This window comes from Pristis pectinata, chromosome 30 (genome assembly GCF_009764475.1).
Source record: "Pristis pectinata isolate sPriPec2 chromosome 30, sPriPec2.1.pri, whole genome shotgun sequence".
In the NCBI taxonomy this organism is placed as follows: Eukaryota; Metazoa; Chordata; class Chondrichthyes; order Rhinopristiformes; family Pristidae; genus Pristis; species Pristis pectinata.
The window spans coordinates 4,517,031-4,535,736 of NC_067434.1; the positions used below are offsets into that span (position 1 = coordinate 4,517,031).

At 47.8% G+C, this 18,706-nt stretch overlaps 1 protein-coding gene across 44 annotated transcripts in view; it reads left to right on the forward strand.

The window, feature by feature from the left end:
• Nucleotides 1-18,706, forward strand: part of LOC127584774 (sorbin and SH3 domain-containing protein 1) — a 345,097-nt gene that overhangs the window by 253,924 nt on the left and 72,467 nt on the right. For 27 of the 44 annotated variants that reach the window (XM_052041712.1, XM_052041726.1, XM_052041714.1 and 24 more), the window contains 12 exons: nucleotides 1,301-1,429; nucleotides 4,619-4,645; nucleotides 4,736-4,857; nucleotides 5,446-6,126; nucleotides 7,498-7,827; nucleotides 9,420-9,564; nucleotides 11,202-11,231; nucleotides 12,744-12,904; nucleotides 13,011-13,074; nucleotides 14,196-14,270; nucleotides 15,022-15,084; nucleotides 18,612-18,674. In XM_052041712.1, coding sequence (XP_051897672.1) covers nucleotides 1,301-1,429; nucleotides 4,619-4,645; nucleotides 4,736-4,857; nucleotides 5,446-6,126; nucleotides 7,498-7,827; nucleotides 9,420-9,564; nucleotides 11,202-11,231; nucleotides 12,744-12,904; nucleotides 13,011-13,074; nucleotides 14,196-14,270; nucleotides 15,022-15,084; nucleotides 18,612-18,674 — 1,890 coding nt within the window. Of the gene's footprint in view, nucleotides 1-1,300; nucleotides 1,430-4,304; nucleotides 4,564-4,618; nucleotides 4,646-4,735; nucleotides 4,858-5,445; nucleotides 6,127-7,497; nucleotides 7,828-9,419; nucleotides 9,565-11,201; nucleotides 11,232-12,743; nucleotides 12,905-13,010; nucleotides 13,075-14,195; nucleotides 14,271-15,021; nucleotides 15,085-18,611; nucleotides 18,675-18,706 lie in introns of those variants that run through there. The other 17 variants (XM_052041730.1, XM_052041735.1, XM_052041740.1 and 14 more) reach the window with 9 other exon arrangements.

Genomic DNA, 18,706 nt, shown 5'->3' on the forward strand with positions numbered 1-18,706 from the left:
CTTCTGACAAGAAGTCTGGGATTTGGTACTGTACCGCTGGAAGTTCCATCTTTGACCAAAATGAGTGTTCCAACCACAGATGAGGTATTCCAATACTTAAAGGAATCTCATGGGAACTCTACAACCAAAATTTGATATTAAACCATAAAAGATCTAAAAAGTGCATTTTGAGGAGAGAAAATAGAACGTTCTGGAAACAATCAACAGGTTGGAAAAAGAAACAGAATTAACCTTTCAGGTACGAGACTCTTCATCAGAATACTAAGGAGTCCCTACGGGGCAGATTTAGGGAGGAAACTCTTCAGTTCCTGTTTTGTGCTAATGTCTTTTCCATGAAGATGTTGGGTGTGTGTTCAGCCTGAGGGTGTGGGTGCTGTTGGCAACGCTGACTGCTATTGCTTCATTGCCAGAACTTGCTAGTCCTCTCTAGGGGTTAGTTAGCGCTGACCACATTAGTGAGGGGCCTATGTCCTACCTAGACCAGACCGGGTAGAGAATATGTATTTCCTTTCCTGAGGGTTGAGTTTTTAATAAAATCGGTCACTTACTTAAAACTTATTTCCACATATTTAAATTGAATTCTGATCCACAAATTGGTTTGGCAGTATTAATCTCTTATCCCCTGGATTATTCGTCCAGTGAGTTATATGGCTGACGTTCAAACCCCACAATACTTGGAATTGCAGGGACTTCATTAATAAGAAGAGCTGGAGGCTGATAAATTGCTATTCAAGGAATGGTGAATATTTGTAACTAAATTAGCAATGGGATGGGAGAGAACTTTACGAATGTAATGAAGGATTGTGTGATGCCGTGGGAGGAGAGCCAACTCTTCAGGTAATGAGTTGAAGGCTCAGTATGGAAGAAGGGGGCATCCAAGTTGTGGGACTGAGGGGCTTCAGGAAGAAGAGATTCAGAGTGCGAATACCAAGCAGCCAGCACCGTGGGTTGAGAGATGTTCGCAGTAACCGCACACCCGAGATTGTACCCTTGTTTTGTTTCCTGACTGCTTTAATCTACCCTTTGAAGCCTGCAGTGTCATTCTGTAACCACGTACAGATGATGCCAGCTCCACATAACACAGGGCTGGAGTACCTCCAGTACCAACTTCCAACGTGGGCAGGTGGCTCCCCACCCATCCTGGCATCCCTTGGATGTGGGCGGTGCGGACTGTCACCAAAGAAGTGGGTCTGGAGCAAGCACAGTCCTGCACAAAATCTGCTTTCCAGGCCTGTCAATGCACGTGATTCCGAATGAAGCCGAGTGTGACCAGCATAACCTCGCTTCCTTCTCCTTCCAGAAGCTGACCCGTCGAAAGTCAGTGTGGGAAAAGGATCGGTAACGTTGCGGACTACTTCAGGCTATGTGGAACCTCTGGAGACTGACACGTCACCAAACCTGGATCCCCAGCAAATGCCCAGTAAAGACAGTAAGGAATTACCTTTATTGTTAACCTGTAGGCACCTCTCTGGCTCGATTGCCCAATGCGCTGCTCAAGTAGTTTACAGGTTTGAACCATGCCAGTTACAGACGTTGGATGGATTGTATTAGGTAGTAACATGTACTTCAACCACCTGTTGGGATGGCCCACTGACTCACTGGAAAATGGTCTTGAGCAGGAACCCTGACTGATTTTTCCTGTGTGTAACCCAAGTGCCACTGGAAAGTGACTAGGAACATGAGTCATAGGTGATTTCTTTGAATGCCCTTCCCGTTCTCTTAAGCTAACACTGCAAGTGGAGCATAGTCCGGGTGGAACTTTTCCTTATGAGACCAGCTCTCATGAATTTGGGAGCCTTTTGCTCAGTCTGGGTCAGGATCACATCACCTTGTCCTACTGCAGCTTGTGTGGAGAACCACAGCACCAATGCATGCTTACAGCTCTCACTCGCATGACCAACAGGTAACATTAGACCACTGGTGGGGAAAAGTCTTTGCAAGTCTGGTTCTGTTGCTTCCTGTTTCCTTTTGTGCCCTTTACCCCCCTGCCCAAGAGCTATAAACTGTTGATGATGACAACTCTCAAGACTTGGGTACAGTTACTCCTTCGCACCCCGCCCCCCCCCCGCCATTGTCCCTCAAACCACCCTCTCCTTCCTCCTCTCCTCCTCTCCTGCTCCACGAGTTTCCTCACCCTTTTACCTGTGACTCTTGTAATTGTTGTAATGGGCACACACTAAATAGAAAACTGCACATGCCAGGCCATTTTAGAGGACTTTTAAGACTTAAGCACATTGTTGGGTCTGGAGTCGCATGTAGGCCGGAGCTGTCTCTCGGTAGAAGAGTGGCCTTGTGGATGGGCTGAACTCTTTCAATTTACCTCAAACCCAACTCGCACACGAACAAACTGCCACATTTCTGAGTGAAATGGAATTCTTTGCTAATCGTATGGGTGTGTACAGTGGAATTCAGACGCAACAGACAGCTGATGCTAGAATCTGGAGCAAAACAACACTTAATGGTATTTACTTATTGGCCTATGCTGCCATTTCACCCACCTACTACTCACACACTTTACCCATTGTATCACCCCCCCCGCCATCTGGTTCTATCTTTCCTTCATCTCTCCCCTAACGGTTTCCATTATCACCTTCCTTACTGTGATGATATTGAGTATACCAGACTTTGTACCAGCGTTTGAGAGCACATCAGACTTCCTGGTAAAGTATCTACACGTACCCTCACCTTTGGGAGATTGTACTGTATCAACCTATACTTCAAGTGATAACTTACTTCACTTTTAGTCTCTCCCCCGAAGGGGTCTAGCTGTCAGTAATCACTATTTCGAGTGGTGGGTCCCTCCTCCCAACCAAGGAGGAGATGCTACCAGCTAACGAAGCAGATTAAACCCAAGTTTATTTTTAAGTGAAGCACATTTAATTGTGAGGAGTAATTCTTGACAGAGATTTATAACTTACAAAGGATTTCCAAAACACAAGTCAGCAAGATGGTGCCAGAGCGTGGTGACTCATTGCAAGCTGCTGTCTGCTGATCTACACACTTCACTCTGTATTCTGTTATCGTTTTATAGAACATAGAACACTACAGCACAATACAGGCCCTTCGGCCCACAATATTGTGCCGACATTTTTACCCTGTACTACCTCAGTGCACTGTGCAATGAATTGATTTGTACGAATGGTATGCAAGACACACTTTTCACTGTACCTCGGTACCAATGACAAGAATAAAGCAATACCAATACAAGTACAATTCTTACAAATTAGAAAAACATACCAATGAGTTGCAGACAAACAAGTCATCCCTCGCAGAAACCGAGGCTGAGGAATAGATTCTGTGTTTTCTCTCTGTCACTCCTCCCCAACCCTGACTGCCCTCTAACAGTTGTACTGTTTTTCTACCAGTTGGCATTATCAGTATGTGATGTTTCTCAAATACATTCATCAGGCCAGGTGGATGGAGAGTTCAATTCGGCCAACGTGGACACCATTGTTTCTCTTGATTAAATCGAGAGGGTGAGCAAAGAATGCTGGTTAGAAGTTTAACTTTTATTGAACAACAAACATCTTGAACCTTGGACAATTTCTGCCGATGTGCTAAAAAAGAAGTTTAACTTAGTAAACAACAAACTTCTTGAACCTTGGACAGTTTATGCTGCTGTGCTTAAAAATTTGAGCTATGCAATAGACCTTTTGGGCTTGGAAAGTGAATGTCCATCACATTGCACGTCAGATTCCAGCACTGGCAGCCTTTGTGTCCCTGCTTGTTGCCCTCCAGTAGTTGTCTTCATCCTCACCCTCCCCTCTCCTACCTGGCTCCATCTGACTCTCTTTTCCTCCTTGCCTGCCTCCACCTATCAACTACCTGCTTCTGTCTCCCAGCTCCTCCCCTCCCCTTCCCCTACCTGGTTCCTTCTTCCCGGCATCACCCCTCCTCGGTCCACCAATCACCTACTGGCCCCTGTCTCACCCCTCCCCTTCTCTTTGTAGTGGTTATCTTCCCTCTCCACTCTCAATCCTGTTGTAGGGTTTCGACCCAAAACATCAACAATTCCTCCCCCTATCCCCACAGACACTGCTCGACCCACTGAGTTCCTCCAGCAGTTTGTTCTTTGTACAATCGAATTGCTCGATTTGTGGTTTTGCTGAGCTTTGTGATCAGTTTTAAGAAGAAAGTTTTAATTTTTGAGGGTTTTTCCCTATCTTCCTCTCATTTTGGTTGATTCTCACCAGAATACTTTGAAGCGTTGCTTTGTTCACTCTCTGCCTCCACAATGCTAATTTATTTTGTCCAAATTCGGTTATTTGTGACATTTCCCAGCTTGCTCTGCTATGAGCCATCAGTGGACAATGTGAATTATTTTGACTTTTGGTTTTTGTCTCCACAAGTGAATAGTGGAGAATTGGAACAATGGTTGCCTTCATTTCTGTGGATCAATACTATATTGTGCGAGCAGGGGTCAGAGATTGCAAGGGCATCATGTTTAGAATGGGTTGCTATGGTAACAAACGGCTCAGAACGAGCCGGCACCCACGGAAAAGATTTTGTCATGAATGTGAAATGTCTGGCTGCGTTTGGTTCTGCCACCAAGCTGGTGACTGTGTGAGTAACTCTCCCTCTTGTGTTTCTTTCTCTCTTGTTGTCTATTAAAATGCAGGTGCTGAGTTGCCCAGTTCAGAGACAGGTAGGAGAGAGCAGACTTTTCTCTATTCTGGCCCTTTGTTAGGGGTTCTTGATTTTGACTCTGGATGCCTTGTGCCGTTGACCGATACAGATGGTTGGATGCCACCTTCGACTGGCGAGACTAATGGAGAAGCCACCCCCTCGTCACTGGCAGCCAAAGGATTCCGCAGCGTACGACCGAACCTGCCGAGCGACCACAAGGCACAGCCTCAGGTACAGATTTGTGTCCTCGGGTCAGTTGATCTTAAAGGAGCAATTAGTCAGAAGTGATTGGCATTTAACAGAGTAATCAGATCAAGTATAACTTAGACATACAGGGCATCAGATTGCACAGTGTTTCACCAAAGTATTGTTAACCAGAGCTCATGACACCAAGCAACATGAGATATTGTGTGTCCAAAAGTTAAGTGAGAACTTTTAAGATGGAAAAAGATTCAGGGCGAATATTCCAGGAGTCAGGAACTCATGGAAGGCGTTCAGAGCAATAATGGAGCGATAAAATCAGGGAGCACCCGGAAGCAGATGTGGAAGATGCTGAGGTTTAAAGAATTGGAAGAGATTAAGGAAAAAAACTGCGGAGGGGTTTGAATTAAACATGATAATTAAGTTCCCATAAACTCAAGGAAAGAACTGTTGGCTCTGGAGAAGTCTGTTCAGACACTGTCATTTTGTTTGTAATTCAACAACTGTTAATTAAGAACTTATTTTCCTCTGGTTTAATTTTTCTCTGCTTACTTTAACTTTTATTTTCTTTTGTTTTGTGCTATTTGCATTCTGTTTTTTTAATAAACGGATGAACAGCCGCCTCCCGTGCCCCTACCCCCGAGGGAGGAGAGCTTCGCCTGGTGCCCCTCCAACAAAGTTAAGCTGTCGTACTTTGCTCCGGTCCCTATTCTGGATTACGTGCACATTAGACCAGAGCCCAGCAGGGGTACTAAGGAGCCTGTATCCCTGTGCCCCAGCACCACCTTAAAGTCCAGCTTGACTGGTGAAGTGCCGCTGTCCACTCGGACTGTTCCTCGTGACAAAGCCCCAGCACAGCGCTGGGTACCTGCACCAGATGCCAACCCAGAGGCTGCCGGCTGGCTTGGTATCCCAGCCGTTGGGCCCAGCCCAGAGAGAAAGGTCAGCAATCTCTACATTGCATTGACCAGAAGGACTCTTCCCCCTGCATCCGGTGGGTCTGCCTGCCGCCTCTCCCAGGATGTGGCTGTTCCAGCCCCGACCGTCCCATTGCCTGTGAGCAGCACTGCCAGCTTTGCCCCACCCGTTCCCCAGGGACCCATGCTTCAGGTTTCCTCGCCCTGGGCTGGGCACAGCAGTGCGAAGCCCGACCTCCCGCAGGTAGACCCACCTCCAGAGCCACTCGGCAGAAGTTCAGCGCTGGATCGGGAGAGGACGCCTGTGATTGGCCTGAAACCAGCTGAGGTTCTTTCCACCGCTCGAGGGAGTCCCCCTCAATGGGCAGACAGAGGCAGTGGGGTATCTATTGAACTTTCACTGTGTGTGTTGTTTTCTTATCATTTTCCACACGGCATTGATGATGTCTGCCCACTCCCAGAAGGCACCTCTCACCATTCCCCAACCCACTCCCTGAACTTAATCTCTGTAACAAGGTTATTTCACCAAAGTGCATGTCTGCCTATTCTCTGAGAGCACCTGTCTTCCTGTTTCTTTGACTTGGAATGGCATTGGAAGGTGACTCTGTGCTGGGATTTAGTAACACCCTTCACACAGTAACGAACACAGGCTGTTGCACAGCAGTGTCTAGAGATTAGAATCACCGTTACACCTGAGGCTCTGTTGAAATTAGATGAATAAAACATGAATCACATGCTATCATTACGGAGAATAAATTGCAAGGATGCCTCCAGTCTGTGCTGAGCTCCCAGTTGCTGCCTGTGTTGATCAGGGTTTTAAGGCTGGCATTATGCAGGTTAGAAAGTGGGAGATGTTTCAGGATGCCCTGCCCAAGGTTCTCTGCCTCCTTGTGTGCTTGGTAGAGAAGGATGTGAGCAGACTTTGTGGCAATGCCCATCATAGTAAAATATCGATGATAAATATCAGGAAGGGCACGTGTGAGCAAGACCGACGTGGTGTGTACCCAGTAAATGAGCGTCAGCACTTATAATGGGGCAAAGCTTCAGGAGAAGCCTGTTCGTGACTTGACATCCCAGAGTGGGTGGGGAGGGGATGGGTGAGAGGACCACTCTGTCCTAGAGGTGGGGGCGGATGGGTTGTGGGAACCCCTTTGTCCTCGAGTGGGAGGGAAGAGGTTGTGAGGAATAGTCTGTCCTCAAGTTGTTGGGGAGAGGTTGTAAGGACCCTCTGTCCCAGAGTGGGAGGCGAAGGGCTGTGGGGAACCCCTCTGTCCTACAGTAGGAGGGGTCGGGCTGTGGGGAACCCTCTGTCCTACAGTAGGAGGGGTCGGGCTGTGGGGAACCGCTCTGTCCTGCGGTGGGAGGGGTCGGGCTGTGGGGAACCGCTCTGTCCTGCGGTGGGAGGGGTCGGGCTGTGGGGAACCCCTCTGTCCCAGAGTGGGAGGGGTCAGGCTGGGGGGATCCCCTCTGACCTGTGGTGGGAGGGGAACGAGCTGGGGGGAGCCCCTCTGCCCTGGATCCTGAGCTGCTGCTTCCTCATTTAAAACCCGTGCATGGTCACTTGTCGTGGTTTGATCTTTTAATGAAGTCGGTGTACGTGATCACACACAGACAGAGGTGGAGGGTTCAGCTGAGTGTTCGGATAGGACGGTGTTGCTCGGACTCTGGCCCTTTACCACCAGCTGAGCAGGTTTATGGCTGGGCCAGTGGACTAATGCAGCCTCACTTAGTAATGAAAGCTCTTTCCCTGCAGGACCTCTCTGCTGCCTTAGCCCAGTGTGAAGTGAACTCCTGGTCAAGCAGAGCTCCTGCTGGTGCAGCTTGTGAAAGAGAGGAGAGCCCGTGCACGCCTCTGCCGCCCCTGGTATCAGCCGAGCAAGCCTCATCATCCTCGCCACCTCACCTGACCCTGCCGACACTCGACGACTTCATCCCCCCTCACCTGCAGAAAGGGGTCTCCCACTCTCCGTGCTCCTCCACCTCCACTTCCCCCATTAATCCACCAGTGCCCTCACTGCCACTGCCTGCCACCAACCTGCACAGTGCCACGGACTCCGAGCTTAGCGAATTTCCCCCACCTACAGTAAGGCCCAAGTTCTGCAGTTGCTTCCTGCCCCCTCCCGGCTGTTATACTTGTCAACTCCTGCTCTGCCTTGTAACCGAGTGCGGCTATCGTGCTGACTGAGCCTCTCCCATTGCGCTGCTTCCCTAGTTCCCGCTGGGCATTGTTAGTGTGCCGGATATCGCCGCCTGGGACAGGTTTCTATCAGCAGTGTTTAACGTGCTTCATTAACCAGTCCTGATCAATCGCCTCCTCCTATTGCAAGCTGCTCGGTGCCCCTGCCTTTAGGCAGGCAGCGCTGACCATTGTCGGATGTCTCTGGAGCTGCTGCATCAGCTGCTGTGCCGTCACGCTGCCTTGCATGGACACTGCATGAGATAACTGCATTGGTGTGTGTGGAATCAGACTGCTCGTGGTCTTTGCCTTTGGTACCCAAGAGCTCAGTGTGGGAGGTAGTAAAACCCAGGGTTAAGTACTGGAGCACTGAGTACAACCAGTTTGTGCATGCTTGCCTGATGTTTTATTAATATGTGCTTGGCAGTACTGAATGAAATGCCTGACAGTGATAGGAACACCTCATTTGCATCCAGCAATGGCTGAAAGCTCTCTCCCATTCAGCTGAGCTATCCCAGCTGTCGAAACCTAGATGGAAAGGAATTGTTTGATCATGGATTTTGGAAGCTTGTGTTTAATTGTTATCCTTTAGGGTGTTTTAATTGAAGGTAAAATGGTGAACTGAGTGCTGAAGATATGGGAGCATGGACTTCAGCTGCTGAGGTTGACCGTGGTGTTACTCCTGTTGTGCCAGAGCAGTGAGTCTTGGCTTGGGATGCTGCCTCCTGATTGGCTATCCAATATCCCTGTCCATTGCCATGTGGATAATTGAGCATGAACCAGATTGGGATGCTCCTCTCAGATGAGCCCCATCCCTCTTATCCTGTGGCCAAATAACCCAGAGGTTCCTTGCAATTCCTTCTTCTGCACCTGAGACCCAACCCTAAAGGGTCAGGAGAAGCCCACATACAAGGTTAGAGGCACTTGGATTGTTCTCCGTAGGCTAAGGGAAGATTGCATAGGGGGTCTCAAAATATCAAAAGATATTGAAGAGAAACTGTTCCAAGAAGCTGGAGAGCCAGTAACCAGAGGAACGTTTTGGGTATTTGCTCACATCCATTCAATGGACAGAGATGAGTGTGTTGTCTGGAGCGGGGCGGAACAGTTTCAATCGCAACTTCCAACAGGATCAGTGCTTGGAGATTTTTCAGGTCAAGAGGGAATAACAGAGCAGAGTACAACTAACTGAGGCTCTTTCAGAGAACCAGTAGGGGCAGGTTGGGACATATAGTGGCCTCTGGCGATATGTAAGGGAATTAGTTTTGTCTTGCTGGGGAAGAATGGACTGCATGCACTGAGAATGGCCCCCACCCTGCCTATGCTTCTCCTGACGCAGCTTTTGGCTGAGGGAGGGGGGGGTGGAACAAAGCTGTCGTTGCTAAATGTTTGGAATTATAGGCAATGTTGTGGAACCAGCGAGCTGACTTTGGGTTTGAGGGAGCCATTCTGTAACCCCTGGATGGTGTGCGTTTCTGATTCAGTGTTCTCTTGTCTGCAAGGATGTACAGCCCAGAGTAAGTGAAGGAGTGTCGTCCATCGAGAGTGTGGGAGTACATCCAATCATCTCCTCATCCAGCAGGCTGTCAGCCTACCCATCCACCACCTCTGTGAATCCAACTATAGTCCTGCTCCAGCACAATCGAGGTAATGGGGTGCAGCAACAATGGTCAAAAACCATCCAATCATGTAATCGTCTGTATGCTTTCTAATTGGTGAGGGGTAAACAAGGCACTGTCAACAACCAGAATTGGGCTGTTGTCATTGGGGTGGGAGGTCATGTGATAGAACAGTCCAAAGTTCATCCAACCAGAATTAGATACCTATTATCAACATCCAATGATAGGAGCACCAGAGTGTTTTCATTGTGGTGCGAGGCCATGTGGTTGAACATTCCGATGTATGTTCAACCATAATTGGCAAATTTGTGTTCAATCCCAGTCTTGTGGTCCATTCGGGGTCACTGTGAGTGGCAGGCTCCCCCAGGACTGAGCTTGGGGACTTACAGCTGCAGTCCTGAGAAAACTAAGAAAAGACTTGGGCCATTCATCAGCCTGGGATTGACTTCTCGGGGCTCCTGTGTTTTCTAAATCCCTTCCTTCCCCTTCCAAGATCATACAGAGCCCTGGGGAAATAACCACCTTCAACATAGATCCTTAAACTAGCTTTAACATGGTAAAATATCCCAAGGCAGCTCTAAGAGCACTGGAGAACAAGAAAGGGTTGAGTTAGGGACTTGGGACCAGGGATGAGATGAGGTATCTCTGGGTCAGAGAATGATGGTGCTTGCTCTTGTCACCTGCCCACGATTCAGCAGAAACTTCTACCATCTTGCATGGGGCATAGGGACTGCTTTGGGCTCTGTTTGATGTCCCTCCCCCAGATGAACAACCCAGTGAGTAGATGATCGGATTTTTATCTTCTGGGAGGTTGGTCTGGGGATAAATGTTGTCCGTTATGTAAGTAGTGCTCTCCTGCACTTCCACCAAGAGCGTTGGGGGTTCTCCGTGTGCATTCCAGGAAGCAGGTTTGAAACTCCATCGATGAAACAACAATGCAGCACGAGTATCTGTCTGAGTCAAGTGTACAAACCTTGACTCTGTGGCTCTGTGTACCTGTGACTCCTCCCCACCCCTGCACCCTTTCCACTTGTTCACGTCCGTCATTCCCTCAAGCTCATGGGATGGGTGAAGAAGCACCTTGATGTCCTGCAGGCTTTGTTCAATCAAATGTGAAACCCGGATGCTACGCTTGGGCTGTCTGCAACCACGTGCCAATGGCTCCCCCAAATGGTGAAGTGGATTGATGTATGGGACAGGCACTAAACACTAGAGCCAGTTCCTGTCCTCTCTGAAATCCATTCATTCGTCACTCACTCTCCACTTAAATCAGGGCTTTTCCTGGGCTGCGCTGCACTTGGTTTGGCCAATTTATCCCTGGTTTTGAAACGATAGCTTCTGTGTTAATGGGTAAGGAGACCTGGCTTTCCAGTGAAGCCTGGTTAAAGAGAGTTGACGATGTCTTGGTTTGTTGCCTTTGGGGCCAAGTAGCCTGGTAATGGTGCAACTGCACATGAAGTGGGCCAGATTGTTGGTATTCATTATCAAGGGCTACTGGTCATTGGTGGCCACGTAGAGTGTGTCAGAAATCAGCCACGTTGTTGCTGAAAGGAGTGAGGTGGCCTTTGGAACCACCACACCCAACTAAAGTGGGAGAGGTGAGCATAATAAACCTCATTCCTTAGTAGGAAGTGCGTCAATAATATGTTCTCTTTCTTTCACCAGAACAACAGAAGCGACTGAACAGCCAGTCAGGTAAGGGGCAGCTGCCAGGGAAACCTGTCATTCCTTCTTTCCAAAACCACCTGTTCTGCAAACTGTCCGTCAGGGCAGGATCTGCAGCTTGGGAGGGAGCAGGCAAACCCACCCACAATATAGGAACAGCACAATCAGTCACTTTAACTCCTCCTCAGGATGTTTGTGTGACACCGACCCTGCCACCATCTACGCCCAGTCCTTGGTTCTACTGGGCTGCTGGCCCAGGTCAGATGTGGATCCAGCCAGATGTTGACCGGCAGTTCTTCAACGGTTCATTGAATATGGTTTCACAACTTGCTGTGGTGCCCTTGAACTGGTTTACTGTATCTTATGCTCCCATTGGAGAGTGATGGTACACTGAAGGACCTGATAATGCAAAGTCGAACCTAGTTCATGAAAGCATTTATACCTTTAGATGTGAAACACATTTAACTGGACCTGACTACTTCCAGCATTTTCTGTTTTAATTGGTTTCTTCTCTCCTTTTCACGTTTTCAATTCAACTTTTGGAATGAAGGTAAGGCCAGCACTTACTGCCAATCCCTAGTGACCCTGGAGAAGGTGGTGGTGAGCCGGGGTTGGAGAGTGGGTCAATATCACCTTGGGAAGAATGGAACAAGAGGCCAGGAGAGTTGATAGGAAGGGCCGAGGGGCTCGAGTGATATGGAGAGGCTAGAGAAGCTGGGATTGATAGAGCAGGTGCTAAAACTAGTGCTTAGAATTACAATGAAGAGGTGTTCATATATAGTAGGAAAGGACAAACTGTTTCCATTGGCAAGGGAGTAGATAACTGGAGTGCAAAAATTTAGAACTGGGAAACAATGTTTTAAATACAGCAAAGTGCATCTGCCTGAAAGACTGGTGGAGACAGAAATCAACAATAACCAATTAAAAAAGGAGTTGGATAAGGGTTTGGAAAAAGATGCAGGCTACAGGGAATAGGCTGGTGAGTGGATCAATGGAATAGCTTGGTCACCCAATAAAAATGGGATCTGAGCTGACTTTGGCCATGGTTCATTCGTGCCCTACCTGCGGGCAGTCCGGAGGTCTGTCTGAGAACTTGGTCTCCACTGGGGAACCATGGCCAGTATATTACCCCAGTTCTCTGAGCCAGAGCTGGAGACTCCTTGAAAGTGGACATGACTGAGGTCATTAGAGAGAGCGAGTATCAGGGAACTATTGGAAAGTGCTTGTCCACAGTAATAAAATCATCTACTTGATGACATCCGTACCCAGCACACACATTGGCAGCATTTGATGGCAACCCATTTAAAAAGCTCTCTGAGTGTCACTTGATGCCAAGTTGCTTTGGTCACTTGAGAGTAAAATCTATCAGCAAGCACTGCCTGCTATATTCTCTTGCATTCAAACTGTGGTTAACCCCAGAGGTAAATAATGATTCCACTTGTTTCCTTATTTGGCGTTGTACAACCTAATGGTTTAAACATTGCTGCAAAGTTGGTGTATTTTTGTTACTGCACATATTTGTACTCTTTATTTTCTTACCAGACTCTGTGCCAGACAGATTAATTGATCAGAACGCAGCCATTCCAGCTGCAGAAGGAGCCCATACCGCTGTCAGCACAGGAGGGGTGATGGACAGCAGGCGCCAGAAGACTCCCCGGATCCCCCACTCATCCTTCATCGCACCTGAGGATCTCGGAATCAAGGTGAGGAGGTGTCAGACTGTGAGGCTCTTTCCTCTCTGCTTGCTCAGTGCAGACGTGGGCTTGACTTGGTGCTCTTTCCAACGTTTCTCTACTCTTTGACCTGCAGAGTGTCGAGAGGCCAAAAGATTGGTACAAGACGATGTTCAAACAGATCCACAAAGTCAGCAAAGGTAAAGTGATTCCGGGAGGGTGGCTTTTCAGCCTGTGAGCACGATTCCTTGGGACTGGGCAGTGATCCTCCCTGTTTCTGAGAACCTTGAAGCAGTTTGTGTGGTGGTTGCCTTCCCCCATTGTGTCAGTGTGATTAGCCGAGAGCTGTGTTTAGGAAATGGTGACCTTTGCCCTTCTCGCTCCATTGTTCAGGCACGAGCCAGGGCTGCTTCCTCCGCAGAAGGCCGAGGCTGCCTTCAACAGCTCTTTAAATCGTAGTCAGGCTTGATAAGGTTTCTACTTGTTGGGAAACCCAGGAACAGAGATTGATAAATATCAGAAAGTCATTAATAAACCCACTGGACAGTTCAGGGAAACCTGTTACGAGGTTAAAATGCACAGCTTCCTGAGCAGCTGAGGTGAGTGACAGACACTTGTGTGTTGAACTTAGAACAAGCGTTGTAAGTGCTGGGGAGGAAGGGGCGGAGAGTTGTCTAGTTGTTGGGAGGAGGTATCTATGGCACATAAATAACTCACTGGACTGCCAGGCCTGTAAATACAAAGTAAAGCAACGTACTGTTGGGTCACGTTCAACACTGAGTAGCAGCTGGGACTTTTGCTGCGGATTTTGCAAAAGTAATCATGCCCAGTACAAGAGGGACCACAGGTTGGTGTAAGTGCTGGGCAGAGGAACCAGTCGTGCGAAGCCACGGGAATGCAACTGAATGCCTCTAAGTCAGAATCCCATCTATTTTGCTTGATCTCCTGCAGAAGTAGAAACAGGCTGACACACAGTTATGATGGGATTGCAAGAGTTTTGTGAGGCTGAAAGCCAGGAAGCATGGAACGAGGGCGGTGACACCAGCAGATTGCCCTGCGCTCTCCCTGGTAGATCAGTGCTTCCCATCCATCTGGTACTTCAGCCACAAGCCTGTACCATCTGCCTTACAAGTCTGCTGTAGAACAATGGAGTGGTGTCAAGTGTGTCCCTTGTGTTTGACTGCATCCTGTTCACGTTTGCTTCAGGTCTTCGTGACTCCCTATTCCAAATGGGTTATTTCTGCCACTGTTCTGTGTGACCTCTTTCTTGCAGCTTGTCTTCTGCACTTTTTGTCTCTCACTGCCCTTCCTTTCCGCTCAGACACGCCTGAAGAAAACCCGTACCGCCCTACCTACAGTTTCCCCGAGATCCCTGAACGCCAGCACAAAGGAGAAGGTATCAGCAGCTGTGAGAGTCGGTGTGTGGTGCTGCCGAGTCCTTAATCCCCATGGGTGGACCAAATTGCTGTTGCATATGACGTGGTTTAGCCGGTTTACTGATTGCTCTGTGCATGAGAAAGCTGTCTGAAGTTTCATCAATGGAATGTTGAAACAGTGGGGTATAAGAAGAGAATTTCTCTCTAAAGGTCCAGCTGGTTTTGATGTGCTTCCTCAGTGTGTGCAATGATTGGAAGATGTCAACCTTTATTGATAGGTTAGATGAAGGGGGGTCTTGAAGTTGGTGAATGAAGGGATGTGGGGTCATGGGCGCCTGCTTATGTGGAGTATTGTAAGGACTGGATGGGCCAAAGTGTTCATGGTGTTTTTGTATTGTAGTTACTCCTGCCAGCCAAAGATAAGCAGCATTTGGAGAGGAGATTGTCCATGGGGTGGTTCTTAACCATTTGTCATGGCAAGGCCCTGGACCCTTCCCTATTCAGGGTTGGGCTTGTGTTAGCTACATTTAGGGGCTGCATCTGACTCTGGGCTTGGGAAGAAGATTGAAATATGGTGAGGAATTCCTTCAATGTCATGGGACAGGGACCAGGTATAGGATCAGGAGATGGGTTTGGCTGTGACTTGATCTGCAGTCAAATTGCCCGCAAACACTTTGATCGGTGGGTCACCTCCCCAAGGGGTTGTGAAAGTGGGATGTAGAGGCAGGTGAGATGGTTTTAAGAGTTGCAATCTGCTTTTTTCTGCTGCAGAGGAAAATCCTTACACACCCAGCTATGTGTTTCCCGAGACGACACCCAGTCCTAAGTCGGAAGGTAACGCCAGGAATGGAATCTGCCATCCACCAATCAGATTCCTTTCTGCTTTCAATGTCTGTCTCCCATGGGTTTCATTAAGTTGCATACTGCCCTGGCCTTTAGCAGAGAGTTGGAAGCTTTGCTGTGCTTGCATCTAACAGCTGTGATGTGATACTCTAACGTGAAAACGGTTGCAATACAAATCTGCCTTGTCTCTCTCTCTAGGGCACCTGTACACCACATATGGAGATGCACATAGGCCCTGCCTACACTTTGTTAGATGTTGGTGAATCTTGCGCCTGACAAGGAATGAGATTCCAACTTACCACTTTCCCACAGCAGTGAACTTGTGGCACCATCAGCCACAACTCATGACAATGGGTTTTGGCCTTGGAGCCAGAACGCCTACCCCACTAGTTCAGACTTGTATCCAATTCCCTCCCTAGCCAGTGAAATTACTAAAATGAATCAGTTGAGGTTAGCGGTGTCAAATCTGACTGGATGCGTACCTGGGGATTTGCTCACATGTTCTCCTGCGTTCAACTGTTCCACCCCTACATGCATCCTATTGATGGCACACTATGTCAATCATCACCGTACCCTGTCCCAAACTCCTACCACTGGCCACCTGACTAATCATCTTTGAAGTGCGCCACCTAGTCACACCCATTAGATGATTCTTGACAGCCAGTAGCCCTTTTTATTCACCTCTACATCTCCTATCATTAATAGGTGAGGAGTTCAAAGAGTATGAAGGAAGCTCACTTGATGTTCTGTGTAAGCTGCGGTGTCCTGGAGATTACTCTGCCATATCTGGAGACTCCACCATAGTCCCAGGCTTGGCCGGCCTATGTCAAACCACTCAAATTAATTCTGGGAGAAGGGTTTCATCTGGCCAGTTGTTATCTGAGTGGAATTAATTTTGACACCCTCTAGCATCTGCTACTGCTCCGTCCCCATGTAAAGATAGTTTGGGAAGTCCATTCTTTGACTGTTTTCCATCTATATGCTCAGTTTTTTAACAGGGGTTGGACGTGGAGGTGGTTGTATTTGTTGTTTGTGAAACCAGCAAGAATGACGTTGAGGGCCAGAGGTGGGTAGGAGCCAGAGGAGGTCAGAAACCCGAGGAAACAGAGCTGGTGCAGTTAGTACCGATTCGGAAACCACATTTGGCTGATCCAATTGCAACCTCAAATATACATTCTTGCCTACCTCCCGTAACCCCTCATCCCCTGCTTATCAAGAATCTGCAACTGCCTTAGAAATCTTCAAAGGCTCTGCTTCCACTGCTGTCTGAGGAAGAAAGCTCCAAAGACACACGTTCCTCTGAGAGAAATAGTTCTGTCCAATCTATGCTAATAGGTGACCCTTCATTTTGAGACGATGGTCTCTAGTTCTAGATTCACCAGTTCTCAGACATTGCTACTCCTGCTGTGGATCTGTTACTGGGATCAGGGATCAATTCCATGTACTGTATATCCTCTGAATCTGAGTTAAATCCTGGCATGATGCCGATGATAATGTCAGCTTGCAACATGTTTTAAGTTAGTGGCCCATCCCTCCCCCTCCCCCTGTTTGTTAGGGGCAGGTGAGCCTCGAGGGCTTGAATAATGTTCAGTAGCGTTGTTGTGAGTGGACAGGCTGATGCCAGTTGATGCCACTTCCCCAGCACACCTTCCACACCAGGTCAGTGATCTAAAGCCCTTTCATCACTGATGCCACCGTCCCTGTGAGGTTACGCTGGTAATGTTGGGGCAGTAGACTTTTATTAGTTTGTTAAGGAAGGTCTCGTGAATTCCACTGCCCTTAGAGCTCTGATGGACTGTGATCCCTGAGGCCAGCACCTCTCGGCCATGTACCGTCTGACCAGTAGTTGGTTTGTGCAGGTTTTTCTGTTAATTTCCTCTGCAAACTGCAATGGTTTTGAGGTGAAACAGATTAATTTGTTCTTGTGCAGGCTCAGTTGATGATATTACAAATGACACCACGTTTATGGGAGCAGATCTATGTCCCTGCATGTTTGTCTCATGAGGACAGTCATCCCAACACTGGGGTTCTTTGGTCACTGGGCTCTCCGTGACATCTTGCCAAATGGCTGTCCTTGTGTGTTGGCGGTCTGCCCGAGGCTGAAGAGTCCATGCACACTCTGCATAAACATTTCTCTTAGTGAGGGTCTCGAGAAAGCCGTCAGGAGCACTGACTGATACTTTCCTTTGCAACTGTCTTCACCCATTTGTGTCCATTCTGTGACTGGCTAATTCGACACAGACCTGGCTGTGACCTTCTGAGTGTCTGTAATACTGCACGGGCAAACCTTCGACTGACATCGTTCCAGCCCAGTGAGTAGGTCAGTTCAAGTGGAGGATTAAGAACATTTTGCACCCTCCACAGCCCCCTACTTGCGGCCTGATTACAGTATTGATCCGCAGGTGTACAGAGCCCATTGGAGCAGAGGCAAAGAGATTTGGCTTCTCCGGCAGGTTTCCGCCTTTTTCTTTGTTTTATTTTAATCCTCTTCCTGCTGCCATTATTTCTCTGCTATGTGCCTTCCTCACATGACCACCACTAAATAGACAGAGAATAATTGAACTCATCCCACCTTCCGAAGCAGGAGCTGCAGAGATGACGATCTCTACGTGGAGTAGTAACTCGGGGTACATGTCCTCCACCATAATCCTCCCCTCACTTGAGTTTCTGCTCCAAAGAGTTGAAAGTTACGTCTGTTTAAGGCTGTCCAGACAGTTTATGGAGTACTTTAATTATTGATAAGCTTCTTGTGGGCTTTTGCATTCTGTTTGGTCAGTGCTGTACAAAATGAACCTTGGTAAGACAGTGTTGAACTAATATAATTGGTCTGATCTTTCTGTGACCATAGTTTTCTTCATTACGTGAAAATTATTTCATTTTAATATTGTTTTCACAGAAATATTTTCACCTGGTAGAATTTAGAGTTTAAATAAAATTAAATAAGATCATGTGATCCAGGGCCTGAGATCTACCAGTCAATAGTTAGCGATAATTTTATTACTGGTGAGGTAGGTTAAGAGGTGCAGGCACCTCCTTGTGTAATATGAAGCCATGAGGAATAGGACATCCTAGGTTAGTCTGCTTTTAGTTAACTGGTTGCATGTCCCACACACGACCTCTGTTGCTGGACTGGGAAAGGAATCTGTCTGGGTTCCAAAGCTGATATGTTTTCAGTGGTCTCTTGGTCGGATGAGTATGAATGTCGGTGATCAGTGAGGGAAAAGTTGGGCTGGGTTGTGAATCTTCTGTACCTTAACAGCTTCGTCATCTAAGGAACCATCCCAGTAATGTTGCATCAGGGCACTGTGGGACACTTTCCATATATGTTCTTGGAATTCAGAGAAGGACCAGGAGAAACATTTTCAGTTCAGTTCAGTTCAGGTCTCATGTTGGACCAATTTCAGTTCCTTAAATATAATTTATTTCAGCCTTCCTGTGTGACATTTCGAGCGAATTGTTTTCCTCTTTAAGTTGCATGTTCTCATCCATCTTAGCTCCCCTTTCCATTTCTTTCCTAGAAAAGGAGACTTACACCCCAACCTATGTCTTCTCAGAGGTTGCTAAGAGAGAGATTCTAGAAGGTACTATTTGTTTCTCAGCTGCCCTGTGTGCC